This window comes from Camelus ferus, chromosome X, assembly GCF_009834535.1.
Source record: "Camelus ferus isolate YT-003-E chromosome X, BCGSAC_Cfer_1.0, whole genome shotgun sequence".
Lineage (NCBI taxonomy): Eukaryota > Metazoa > Chordata > Mammalia > Artiodactyla > Camelidae > Camelus > Camelus ferus.
The window spans coordinates 91,761,566-91,775,069 of NC_045732.1; the positions used below are offsets into that span (position 1 = coordinate 91,761,566).

At 41.5% G+C, this 13,504-nt stretch overlaps 1 protein-coding gene across 1 annotated transcript in view; it reads left to right on the forward strand.

Moving 5' to 3' along the window:
* Positions 1-11,898, forward strand: part of LOC102513304 (fibrous sheath-interacting protein 2-like) — a 66,725-nt gene extending 54,827 nt beyond the window's left edge. Inside the window, exons 17-22 of the mRNA XM_032475871.1 lie at positions 879-1,334; positions 2,215-2,315; positions 3,419-3,465; positions 6,739-6,782; positions 9,037-9,106; positions 11,691-11,898. Of these exons, the coding sequence (XP_032331762.1) occupies positions 879-1,334; positions 2,215-2,315; positions 3,419-3,465; positions 6,739-6,782; positions 9,037-9,106; positions 11,691-11,833 (861 nt within the window). The 3' untranslated portion in view covers positions 11,834-11,898. The remainder of the gene's footprint in view (positions 1-878; positions 1,335-2,214; positions 2,316-3,418; positions 3,466-6,738; positions 6,783-9,036; positions 9,107-11,690) is intronic.
* The last annotated feature ends 1,606 nt before the right edge of the window (positions 11,899-13,504 follow it).

Below are 13,504 nucleotides of genomic sequence, written 5' to 3' on the forward strand. Positions count from 1 at the left end.
TCAAAATTGATTATTTTCCATTTCTTGCAGAGTTCTTTAATTTTCTTTTGCCTAAAAGATATTCCTTTAAGGCAGCATTTATCTGAAAATCTGGTTTGCAGTGTGACAAAGAGATTTAATATTTATAACTCAAATTAATTTAGAAGTTCTGTGGCACCATCTAAGGCTACATAAATGGGAAAAGTCATTTGTTTAATTATAACTGTCACTTCCTTAATCTGTCTTTAACATTGGAAAGTGGAAAATGACACTTGACTAGGGAGGTGAGGAGAAATGAAGATTTACCCTTTAAAGCTTCCTTTTGAAAATACGTTCAAAGGATTAGGGTGCGGAGGGGTGAGGAGTGAATACTCAAAGGCCTTCAAAATATTGGCTATTATTCATTTTTTAAAAATCCAGTTCAGCCAATAACTTGTCTTTTTTCATGAAAATATCTGTATTTGACTGCTCTATTAGTTCCCTACTAAGAAGTTTTGAAAAACATCTTATCATATCTAAATCTGTTACAAAACTTTCAAGGTAAATGATGAAAACAATGTAATTAAAGTATTTTCACATTTTGCATTTCTTGGCAAGTAAAAAGTAAAATTTGAAGCAAAAGAAAGAACCCTAGTTAGGGTCTCTTCTTTGGACTGGAGTGATATTCTTGAATGAAAAAAAAATAATAGAAGTGAGCAAATATTGCTTGTGATTTTCATTTATTTCTTTTAAATATATCACTAATATATAAGAAAAAGCACTTATACTTCTATATTAGAAGATAAATAATTTTACTAAATTGAAACTAGAAACCATATGAAAATTGCCTATTACAATACAACCACAGAAGAAATGACTGAGGCGATTGTTTTTAATATTCATTGTCTCTTTAATTCCAGACTGCTAGTAGAAATTCATTTGAAAATTTAACAAAGCCTGACATCAGCAAAGTGGAGCTTTTAAAAGATGTCCAAAGCAAAAAAGATCTTATCATTCGGTTGGTAACTCATGATATTAATCAAGAAGTTTCAGAAGAGAGCTTAACTTCTGATGAAGATGAAGTTGTTTTACACGAGGTTGTAAAAGAATTTCCAGAAGCCCCACTTGAAGATCAAGTAAAAGAAGAGGCTCTCCCCAAGTCACTGATGAGCAAGAGCAATCTGAAAAAAATTTTGTCACTGGGAAAATGTTGTCACCCCAAATCCAGTGTAACTGCAATTACTGAAGCATCACCAACACAACGCACAGAATCTGAGCAGACACAAATAAGAACTGTTTCTAAAGTTGATGTAACTACCTCAGAATTCTCAACTGACAGAAACTCTTCCTCTTGGGAGAAAAAGACACAACTGAGTGTAAGTGAGAAATATAACTATCAGTGACTGGGTTTCTATAGAAAGGGTTGAGAGTTTCACAAACTTAGTCCAAGTAATATACATTGGGTAGGAAGAAAAGGGCATAAACTGGATCTAAGCAGTCTCTCCCAGTATTTGCAAGTCTGACAATATTTGCAACAAAAGGGAAATGATTAACAGATGAAGCCAGGAACCTCAATTGAACAAAAACAGATCATGGGAAGAGTCCTAGGCTAATTAGAAGGACAAGAAAAAGGGAAAATGGAAACCAGTTAGGAGAAATGCAAGCTAATTATTTTAAATGATAGATTGCATTCTTTTTTGTACTCTGACCTGTAAATACTCATTGGAAGTCTTGTGCACACAAACCCCATGCCAGTGGGCAGGACCAGAAGATGGGCTGGAGGGGAGTAAAAAGATTCATGCAAATTCAGCCTACCTGGGTTTGAATTCTGGCTTTGCCACTTAGTAGCTGTGTGACCTTTAGACATGTTACTTAACCAACTATTTTCTTAAAAATTATTTATCTAGCTTGTTGAAACATAGCAAGTTAGTCAAAATATGTTGAATATTCCTCCTGTAGTCAGTCCAAAAACTCTACTATCACCTTGATACACAGCTCTTGTCCCTGGTTCTGTATCCTTCTAGTGATGGTCTGGGCCTCACTGACCTCTTGGGTTGGCCCTGCCCCCAAAATTTCAAACTCTGATCTATTTATTGGGATCTATTTATTTACAGGGAAGCCATATGAAGTTACATGACCAAAGTGTGCCTGGTCAGAAATACTGGCTGTAAAGATGACTAAGGAAATGCTATAGTGTATTTTACTTGACTTATTGCAAACTCTACTTTGTATATTATATGACTTGTACTTTTCCAGGGAATAGAAGTGAAATCCAGTTCTGAACCTACACATTACTTCATACATAGAATTATGAGTTCATCCTCATACAATGAAGAGGACCTGCCTTCATTTTCTAGGTACAGTCAGTTAAAGCAATACTAGTTAGCTAAGGAAATAGAAGTCTGAAATGAAAATTATGTTGATGGGAAGAATGGGCCCCTCAAGTAAACCTGTGAGGAAGCCAGTGTTTAGCCCTTCAACATCCCCTCACTCCCTCCCTAGCTCCCCTCTGTGGTTACTTCCTGGGCCTCCCCTTCCCATCTTCTCTCCCATTCCTGTTTATCTGGTTTCTACTTCCTTCGCCTGGGACCTGCTTTCTAGAATAGTGATCTGGTTAGCATAATTCGATTAAGTCTTTAATGTGTTAGGTTCTCAAACCTGGGAGACAAGCCCTGAGTCAATAGTGCCCACACTAATGGCCTGCCCAAAGGGGTTCCCACTTAGTTCCAGTATGTGCCTCAATGCTCAACAGTGTGGCACTGTCTGAAGACTCCCCAGAATGGAGGGGGTAGTGTAAGTTGGAGCATTCAGGGAAGAATTCTCAAAAGCAGTAGAATTTGAGTTGGGCCTTAAAGGATGGATAAGATTTAAATAAGACCATGCAAGTTGGAGAAGACCATAAGAGAAAGGCTGGACAATATCTATAGAGGACAGGGAGGGACAAAGTACAATGCAGACTTGAAGTCTGATTAGCACTTTTTCTAGAATAGCCAAAATGTGTCTAAAACTGTTCTTATGTTTATAAGAGTATTCACAAACTGGAAACAGTAGCACATTGTATCATGGGAGAAACAGGGTATAAGGAGAAAAATCCACCTGGTTGTAACTATATTCTTTTCCATCTGGCACTATGAAATTAAGATTTCCTTTTGACCTGATGCCATTTTAGGACATTTACTCCTGGCCCACCCCTGGCCCTGTCTCCTCTCATGATTGTTTTAACATACATCATTAGTAATGCAAGCAAATCTCAATTATTTGTATCATTGCATGAGAGAAGGGGGAACATATAAAACTAAGTAAACTCAATGTGGCAGTCATTTTTATTTGATTTGAGAACTCAGAGATAACCATTTCAGGTTTGCATCTATATGAGTAATGACTTTGACAGATTGTTCTTTAACTAGTATTCTTTTATATAAAATATAAAGAAAATGAAACGTCTTTTATCTTTTTTTAGTAATGATGATGAGCGTCCTTCAGATCCAAGTGCCAAAATAACAGAAGGTTTGATTGATTTTTTTCTTAATTTAAATTAGATAGTATTTAAAAAGAGACTTTGTTCATTGCATTGATGAATTTTCCTATTGTCAAACCTGAAGTTAATACTGAGTTTACCAGTAGGTTGATCTATTTTGGGGGAGTATTGAGTCAGTTAACTAGTTAACATGAGCCAACAAGTTTGCTTTTTCTGAAACACTAATAGGATTTCATTAATATGTAGTATATGGTGTGATATTATGAGTTTACAGGTACCGTGTTGCTGTAATATCCATCAATTAAGGGTTTATCACATCTATATGTGGACTAGAGCCCATGCTACTAGGATTAGTCATCTCTTTGAGTATCTGCTTTGTATAACTAGCTTAGTCCTGGTAAAATATATTTAAAAGCTTTTAAAGCTAAATATTAAACCTAAATTTATTTGCTTATATTAAATCCTGGCTAGGGTGGACCCCACTTTATTTTTTGTCTCTGATAGAACTGACTCATTAAAACATGAGTTGAGTTTTGGTCCTCTATTCTTTTAAACCTCAAAGGGTCAGTGTGGTTCTAACAATCACAGTACTGGCCTAGAGGTAGGAGTATCACGTTTATTGCAAAGATGGCCTTGGAACTCAAACCACAGAGCTGGAGTTGGCTTTGATTATTTCAAGCCTGCACCCACTCAAGAAGTTACTCAAGAAAGCTAGCCTCTTGACTTGGGACTGGAAATAATATTCATTAAAAGATGAACCATAGACTGGAGGTAGGTTTGCCAGAATTCCATAAATAGGTCAGTGAGAGGATGATATATCACTGATGTGTTTCCTGTATTATGGGATCATAGGCTGTTAGAGATAGAAAAAAGCTATTATAACCTCATTTTAGAGATGAAGATACTGAGGTTCTGGGTAGGGGAGTGACTTATCCAAGGTCACACACTGAGTCAGAATGTAGATCCCAAGTCTCCTAAACCTGAATGTACTGCCATTGTTTTCTTCAACTTCATGGCACTGAGTCACACTTAGTTCCTATATCCTTTGGTAATGTTGCACCTGCCCAGTTCATTTGTTCATTCATTCACATTCACCAGAGATTCACAGAGCACTTTCTTTGTGCTGGACACTGTTCTAAACTCTGAAGATACAGCTGTGAATAAGAGAGACAGAGTCCTCACCCTCATTCTAATGGGGGGTGGGTAGCAAGCACAATAGTTCTAGGTAGGAATGAGTACTTCCATCTCACCCAGGGTAAAAGCCAGGGTCCTTACAATGGCTTACAAGGCTCTACGTGGTCGGGATACCGCTCTCCCTTCCCATGACCTCTCTGCCCACCTCTCCTTATGATCCCTCTTAATCACTCCACTCCAGCCACATGAATGCTCAGACATGCCAGGTATTTTCCTATCTTGGGGTTTTTGTACTTCGTGCACTGCCTCAAACATTTTCCCAGGTATCTGCATAGCTCTCTCCTCACCTTCTTCAGGTCGTTGCTCAAATATCATCTTCTAAGTCAAGCCTTCTTGAGCACCCTCTTTAAAAATGTGACCCCCAATGCCACCCCAGCACTCCCTGTCCTCCTTCCCTACTTTAATTTTCTCCTAAGCACTGTTTGGTGAATTAATTGAGTAAAGATAGGATTAAAGCAGGGAGACCTGTTAGAAGGTTTTCATAATAATCCAGCGAAGAATAATTGTGGCTTGGACTAGGAGGGCAGCAGTGAAGATGGTAAGAAGTGAACAGATTCAGAGTATATCTTGAAGGTAAAGTCAGCAGGACCTCCTGATGGACTGGATGTTGGATGTGAGAAAAAATAGACAAATAAAGATGATTCCCACAATTTTGGCTTGAGCAACCCAGTGACTTATGGTCCCATTTGCTGAGACAGGAAAAATTCAGAGAAAAAGGCAGGGAAGGGAGTCAGGACAGGAATTCTGTTTGCACTGTGTGAGACTGAGACATTTGAATGGAGAGATCATATAAGCAGTTGAATAGTTAAGTCTAGAATTCAGTGGGGAGGTCAGGGCTGGTGATATAAATTCTTCGTTTCAGAGTGGCCAATAATCTCAACTTGATTCTGATTAGCTAGAACTCCCAAATATCTGGAATATTTTTGTGCCCTCTTCATCAAAACAACATCCTAGATGTATCCAGAAGTGTTGCTATGCATTTAGCCTAGACACTTAAAAATGGATATTTAGAGTGATGGCCCTAATAAACCCAAATGGCCCCAATCATCAAAAAAAATCCGTTTTTTTGTGGAGAGTGGGTATAGCTCAATTATAGATTGCATGCTTAGCATGCATGAGGTCCTGGGTTCAATCCCCAGTACTACCATTAAAAAATATCAGTTTAAATATGTGCAGTGTGCAAGACTTCCTAAGAGAGGAAAGTATATTCAGACACTTCAGAACAACTAGCAACTGATAATAAAATATAGGGGATATTCTAGTTAACTAGTTTCATCAGAAAATTCAACTAATGGTATCTCCCCCATGTTCAAGGTAAGTGAGCTTTTACTGTATTTTTTTTTTCTAGAACTCTTGGCCCAAAGGATAATCTAGAGAGTCATCTCATCTTGGTCCTTTGTGATTGTATATGTATAAAATGCATATCAAATGCATACACATGATTTCATTTGGTCCTCTTGTGAGAAACTAGTCATATCCCCATTGTACTATGAGGAAACAGAAGTTATAAAGTAACTTGCCAGTGTTCACTGAGCTCTCTAAATAGTGAAAACTAAGGCTCAAACTCAATTTTTCTGATTCCAAACAAGTCCAGTGCTCTTTTTACTACCAGATGCCTCCCTAACTGTGGGTATTTTTGAAACTTCTTTCTTGGTATCACTTCTGCCCCCTTAGGCCAAATTCAGTCTTGGAGGTCTCCTGGAACTCAGGGGGTGCCTCCACGCTCTCCTGATTTTCACAGAAAGTAACTCTTTCCTGAGACCAGCACCTTCCTATCTAGCATTCCGTTAGCTGGCTGCTTCATTTAACTTTTTTTTTAAACTATCTAAAACCAGAGAGTTGTATTCCTTAGAAATCAACCACAGCCTAATTTCTTATTTTAGAGATGATGTCCCAGCCAGTGTCCTTCCACTGTGTCGCACTCCATCTTGTCCAGTTTCTGAGTAGAGCCAGGACCTGTGCCCAGAATTAGTGGCTCTCATCTCTTTCAGCTTTTTTGTTTCCCTAATTTCTGTGATTCTCTGATGAAATCATTGAGATTATTTTTGTGCCAAAATATGTACATGTCTCAGAAATAACTGTTTTCCAACATTGTGTTTTGATCACAGAAAGTTTTGAATGTCCAGATCCGGATAATTTAAGCAGTATTGAGGTAAATATTTTTCACTGGCCCCTCATCGCGAGCCACTGGAACCCTGATAGAAATAAGGGATGGCCTATGTGGTGTGCTTTGAGGGGCGTCAAGAAGTACTGCCCTGTTCACGCCTTCCCATACCTACATCTCTCCCAGCGGGGGCCAACCCCTGATTTAAGTCACTGTCCTTGTGGAAGCACACAGAGTTAAGCCCGTAGGACAGTTGCACTCAGTAGCTCGGTTCCTGTAGCCTCTGGAGAAAAGCTGAACAGGAGTGAGTCACAGTGCACCACCGGGTAGACCCAGGTGAAGGGCCTGGTGGGGGCAGTGAGGGAACAGATGGTTTGAAGAGGAAGGGGCATTTCTTGAGGGAAATGCGTGCTGATTCTAACTACTTTGCAAGGTACCCTTTACAGGCAGGCCACTTTGCAAAAATCTGGCCATCTCCTTAGTGTGATCCCAGGAAATTCCCTTCCCCTGAGGCCCTCTTAGGAAGTCTTCAATGACGGCTGAGGCTTCACATCCTCCAAGATCCTCCTCTCTATTTTGGATCACCTTTGCTTCCTCTTGGTTCACTTTAACCCCTCTCCAGCATGAGTAAACACACACACACACACACACACACACACACACACACACACACACTAAACCCCCTTATCCCACTTTATTTTTCTTCATAGCACTTAGGTCACCATTTAATCATTCATTCATTCAACAATTACTAATCAGGTGCCTATGTGCCAGGCGGTGGAGATTTAGCAGTAAACAAAGCAGACAGATATTCTTGCCCTCACCGTCCAGTAGACTATGTATTCACTTGAAATTAGCTCCATGATGCCAAGGGCTTTGTATTGTTCATAGATGTAGGCCCAGCACCTAACACAAGACTGAAATTAAGTAGACGCCCAACACACGTTTGTCGAAAGAACAGCCTTAGCTATCGGAGCCAAATTTAGTCTCTGTGTCAGGAGTTCCCCAGCCCCTCTCGCCATGAATCTGGTGTGTGGCCCTATTTGGGAACCACTACAAAGAGCGGAGGTTCTCAACCCTGGCTGCCTATTGGAATCATCTGGCAAACTTTAAATACAACTGATGCCCAGATTCGGCCCCCAGAGATTCTGATTCAGTTGGTCTGTGTTGCAGCCTGGGCCCTGGGAGTTCTAAAAGCTGCCCAGGTAATTGTATCGTACAGCCCATGTTGTGGACCATTGGCTTAACGTACTCCTATGAGGCCATTTAGTCGCATCTGCCCCTTCTCCTTCCTTTAGATAAGGAATTCTCAGCCCAGCTGCACCTTAGCGGCACCTGGGCAACTTAGAAAAGAGACCAATGCTTGCCCCATCCTCAGGGATTCCTGTTCTATTGGGGTGGGGCCCAAGCATGCCTATTTTTAATATTTCCCCAGATGGTTATGTTGTGCAGCCAGCATTGAAAACCAGTTCTTCAGATTGTCCCCGTCCCAGTTTATCCCTTTAGGTATCCTGTTTTACAATGTCTTAATCCATAAACTGCCTCGAATCCAGAACTTTTACAATGCTCTGCCCTCCACCCCATCAACATGAAACTTGCTTCTCTCATCTCACATGGATTCAGGCCTTACTTCATTGATTTGCCACTTCCTTGTTAACTGCCACCACCATGGAGTGGCTACCCTGCAGCCCAGCCACCCCCCGACCAGCCTATTTTGTGCCCTTTGGGATCATGCTGCTCCTGCATTCCAGGAGGTGATGAGGGTCCACAGAGCACAGCCAGCAAGTGAGCCACTATCTCTGCCCCACCACCTCCGGTCTCCAGCAACCCCACTCCACCCTAGTCTTGCTCTGGACCTCACAACTGTTAAGAATTATTTAAAAGGAGATCGGGTTATTAAAATGGACCTCCCCTTTCCTCCTTCTCCCCTTAAGACCTCAGCTATCATTATCTTTGCTCAGAGAAGAATCTAATATGTTTGGTTTATTCCAAGCTCCACGAGGGAGGGGGAAGATTGACTGACATTTTTTGTGACGCTTAAGCCCTTGAAATTATCCTACAGGGGAAGCCCTTGTCCAAGTCTGGGGCCAATCCTGGGTGTCGTAATTAGCAAGAATGATGAGAAGTCATGCCTGGGAACAGCCAAGGTCCCAGAAAATAATTCTGAGACTGCAGAGCACTGAGATTACTGTGTACAATGTCACAGTGGTTGTGCTCCATCCCTTGAGAGTTTCTGGGTGTTTGTAGTGTTCACTGCCCAACAGAAGGCAGAAGTGAAGCTAATATTTCACCTTTATCTCAGCAGTTTGTCACTCTCTACCAACGCAAAAGTTCCCTGGCCAGCCTATATGCTTCAAATGACAGCACTCCAGGTAAAACATATGTATCATTTTATAATAAAGCTCCCAATTATGTCATTTTGTGTATAGGAGTTCTGATCATTCACCCCCTTACAGTGTGTGGCTCCTGCCTTGCAGCACCCCACCCACCACCAATATGGGGTTGAAATAAGATTACTTACTATGTATAAAGATTACAGTTTGCAGATTAGTATGCAGTTCTCTGACTTGAACCTCACAGCAACGGGGTGACAGGTACCAGGCATTCTACTAAGTGTTTTTCTCACATCCACCGTGTGGAGCATCATCTCCATTGTATTGACAACAGTCACTAAAGCGAAATAGCTTATCATACTGTGCTCCCTCTGCGCGTCTTTAAGTGCCTTACAGAGGAGAAAATGGAGGCAAATGACCTGCGTGAGGCTGCACAGCCAGCAAGTGGCTGAGCCAGGGCTCAAACCTCACAGGTCTTGTGGCTTTCATCCCACATTCTTTCTTCCTGCCAGTCAGGGCTACATCTCAGAATTGCATCTCAGAATTGGGCAGTGACCAAGGACAACCTGCAGAGTTCAGTAGCAAGTAGAAAAAAGAGACCATCTAGGTTGCCAACTAATGTGTCCAGTCAGATAGTAAAATCACATTCTTCTGTGCCTTTAGTTTGGCAGGGACATCTCCCAACCCTGCATTCTGCACATTATAGGAACTCACTCGGGCAGCAGGTATAAGTTCAGATAACATTTTAACTCTAATAAGGGCTGCTGGAGGAAGAAATGCACAAATAGCTCACCTTGGGGTGAGATGCTCAAAACAGTAAAAAGCCCCACAGAGGATATTTATTAGAATTACAATGATGCCTGTTTATGAAAACCCACAAGAAAAGGGGCACTTATGGCCCAACACACGCCCATTACAATTTATAGTGTATTTTTTACAAATGTGATTTTATTGGGGATCCGAATCAGTTCATGGTGTGAAGTGTTATTCTGTAGCACTCTGCATGTATTGTGGCCCATTCATCTTGGCCACAAATGCCCCAGGCATATCTCTCTCTCCAGGGTGACCAGTGCCAACCATGTGAACCCCACTGTGCTGCCCATAAGCTGATCAAAGCAGCATCAGGGTATCTGGAAGGAGAGCTGGTTTCACCAACCTGGCTTCATTTTGACATAATATCTAACTCCTACTTCCAGTACACTGTGAATGCCACATCTACTACTTGATTTCTCTTTTCAGCAGTTTTGCTTTGAAAGGAGTACAACTTGTTAGCTAAAGGCTTCATTGTGCCCCTAGGGATGAGCTTTGTGTGTGCTGTTAATCTATACAGTGACAATCTTGATTATGCAGACTCTGTTAGTGACTACAAATCAGGGGCAGTGTCCCGAAGTGTCATTCAGAGACTGCTTGAACCATGATCACCCAGGAAGCTTATTTGCATAATCCTGGCCCTTCCCCAGACCCGCACAGTCAGAATCTCAGATCGTGTCGGGCATCTGCCTTTTTAACAGGATCTGCAAATTGCAAAACCAAAGCTTTATTTTTCAGAATATGGCCTTGCAGTAAGTACATGTCTCAGTTCTGTAACTGAGTCTTTGTCTTGCTTTTTTCAGACAAGATCTTTCCATTCAAGCCTTTATCTTTGCCTCTGCAGATTTTGACTTTTTCTTTATTAATTTCTAGGTTGTTCTTATTTTGTTTAAACTACCAGCACATTTCCAGTACTGCATTATTAATCTGAAAAGCTAAACTATTTTCCCCTTATTTGTGGGTAAATTTGCTATCTGCTACCTGAGTTTTAATCATAGATCATTGAGATTCCCAAGGTTATACTGCTAGAGAAGATAAAAACTAGGTAACCGCAAGAGTTATAAGGAGAACTTCATCTTTTACTTTATATCCCTGTGCCTTTCATGACATCCTGTCACAATGCATCACCAACAAAGATAAATGCTCATTTCTGTCCTTACAGATACAACCATCATTTTGTTGACATAAACTGTGATATGTTTTAAGAGCCCTTTGCACAAAACAAGTGGTACAGAAAACTGAGTCCAAACAGAGACTCTTATTGGCCACACAAGTCCTTTTCAGCTCACACAAACAGATCACTTGAGGTCAGTCAACTGAAAATTTACCCAGTCAGGGAGAAATGATAGCCTTTTTTAATGCACTACTGCTTTTGCCTGGACATCTGAAATGCATACCCATACTGTTGAGAGTTGAAAGTTACCTTGCCTTGTGTTTAGCTCGTCAGGCTTTTTGGACAGCTGTCTGCCAGCAGGAGGGAAGCAAGGCACTGCTGAGCTGGCTCAGGAAGCATCTGGGTGCAGGGAGTGCAGAGCTGGCCTGGATATCAGAAAGACTGGACCCCAGTGCAAATCTGGTCACTTTCTACTCATGTGACCTTAGACGAGGTGTCTAACCTCATTGAATTCCTCCTGCTTCCTTCCCAGGGGTATCAGAAGGAGCATAATAAAGACTCCTTGTGAAGGCACCTTAAAAACCAAAAGCTATTATATAAATGCTTCTTTCTGAATCTTAAATTATCAATCCCCTAGCCTGATAGCCTCAGTTGAAAAGCCCAACAGATGACCATATTTCTCTTTTGGTTTGTTCACAGACTCTGATAAGCCCAGCACTTCCAAGCAGGGGTCTGAAATGATGAGGAAGTTATCGTCTGCTCTATCCAAAATGTTCTCAGGATCTAATGCCAATGTTCCTAAATCTTCCTCACCCTCACCCCCTCACCAAGACAGAAGCTGAGGCTGCGACACCTGACATCAATAAGCATGCTGGCCTTCCTCAAAAAATAAATGGTTTTTGAAGCATGACATTGTGTCCTACACAGTAGTTCTCATAAATACTGAAAATCAGAGCTAAGGAAGTACAAAAAGGCAGCTGGAGAAAAGGAGGGTTTGATAAATGCTTCTGATAAGCATTGTGGAATGAAAAGAGAAGCCACGCCTCACATACAGATGCATCTGGCAGGCAATGTGGGCTTTAAACTCTGCTCTTGAGGGCCCTGCAGCCCTGCTGGGAAGGTAAGACTAACTTAGAAGCAAAAGTGTGACACCAATAAAACAGCGTGTCATCACATATTTTGGGTGCTCTAGGGGTTCAAAGAAGGGAGCCATTGCTGTGAGCTGGAGTGATCAGGATAAGTTTCCTGGAGGAACTGGGATTGAGGCATTCCTCAAAAGGACAGGAGTAGACAGGCCTGGAAAGTGCCAGGAAGGCTTTCAGCTTGGGTCGCACAGCTGCAAGCAGTGCTGCCATACCTGAACGACTTAGTTCAGCACTGTCCCATAGGGTGTTGTATGACGACGGAAATAGTCTATACATGCTCAGTCTGGTACGGTAGGCACCAGCCCCATGTGGCTGTTGTCACTAGTATGATTGAGGACCTCAAGTTTTCACTTCATTTCAATTTAAATAGCCACATGTGGCTAGTGGTTCCCTTAATGGACAGTGCAAGTCTAATTACTACACAGCCTCAGGGACACTAGCCAATTCAGATTAGGTCGAAGGATTCCCTGAAAGTTCATTTCCAAAGCCTATCCCCAAACACATTGGGTGGCAAAGAGATGCAGAGATCTGACTCCTCAGAGGGGCTTTGAAGCCTCTAGGCATCCTCTTGGCCCCTTTAAGATAACGTGAACCAGCAACGTGGGGGGCGGGGGGCTCATGCTTTCCAGTCATACCTGTGCCCCTGCACTTCCCAAAACTCAACTGATGGAGAAAGGAGAGGCCCCATCAAGAACACCGAAGTTAACGAGTCACAAAAAGCAAATCAGAACCTACACCTGCCAGCTGGCCTCAAATAGTGCTTGGCTAGAAACTGCTTCCGTGGGATGGAAACACCACTCTGGTACTGAAACCAGCAGTCCAGCCTTCCTCTATCCACTCAGTAAACATAAAGACAACCACTCAACCAGTCATCCTCATACTCCAACTTTATCCAGGAATTTAGGTCAGTGGAAGGTCTCTGTCTTATCCAAAATGCCCCAGTGAAATGGTTCTAGGCCAGTAAATTTCCTTTATGCAGTACCTGTAGTCCATAAATGTTATGTTAACTGAACTCTAGTAAGTAGAATGGCAGGCAGTTCTGCCCAAATATCATATCTACCCAAATTTGGCTGCCTTCATCTACTCACTTCTGCCCTCACATACTGAAGTTCATCACATGCAGCAGCATAAATTTGAAGTTATTTTTTAAAGGTCCATAATAATGACAAACACTCATCTTACATATATGGCTTTAATTTGTTTTTATTAAAAAGTAATACAACTCTAGTTCAGAATTGAAAAGTGACAAAAGGTACAGTGAAAAGTAAGGCTCTTCCCCTCTCCTCTCCAGAAGCGTTCTCTACTATCACTGGATCAAGTATCCTTCCCCAGATAGTCTATGGATGACAGTGTATTATTGCATGACTT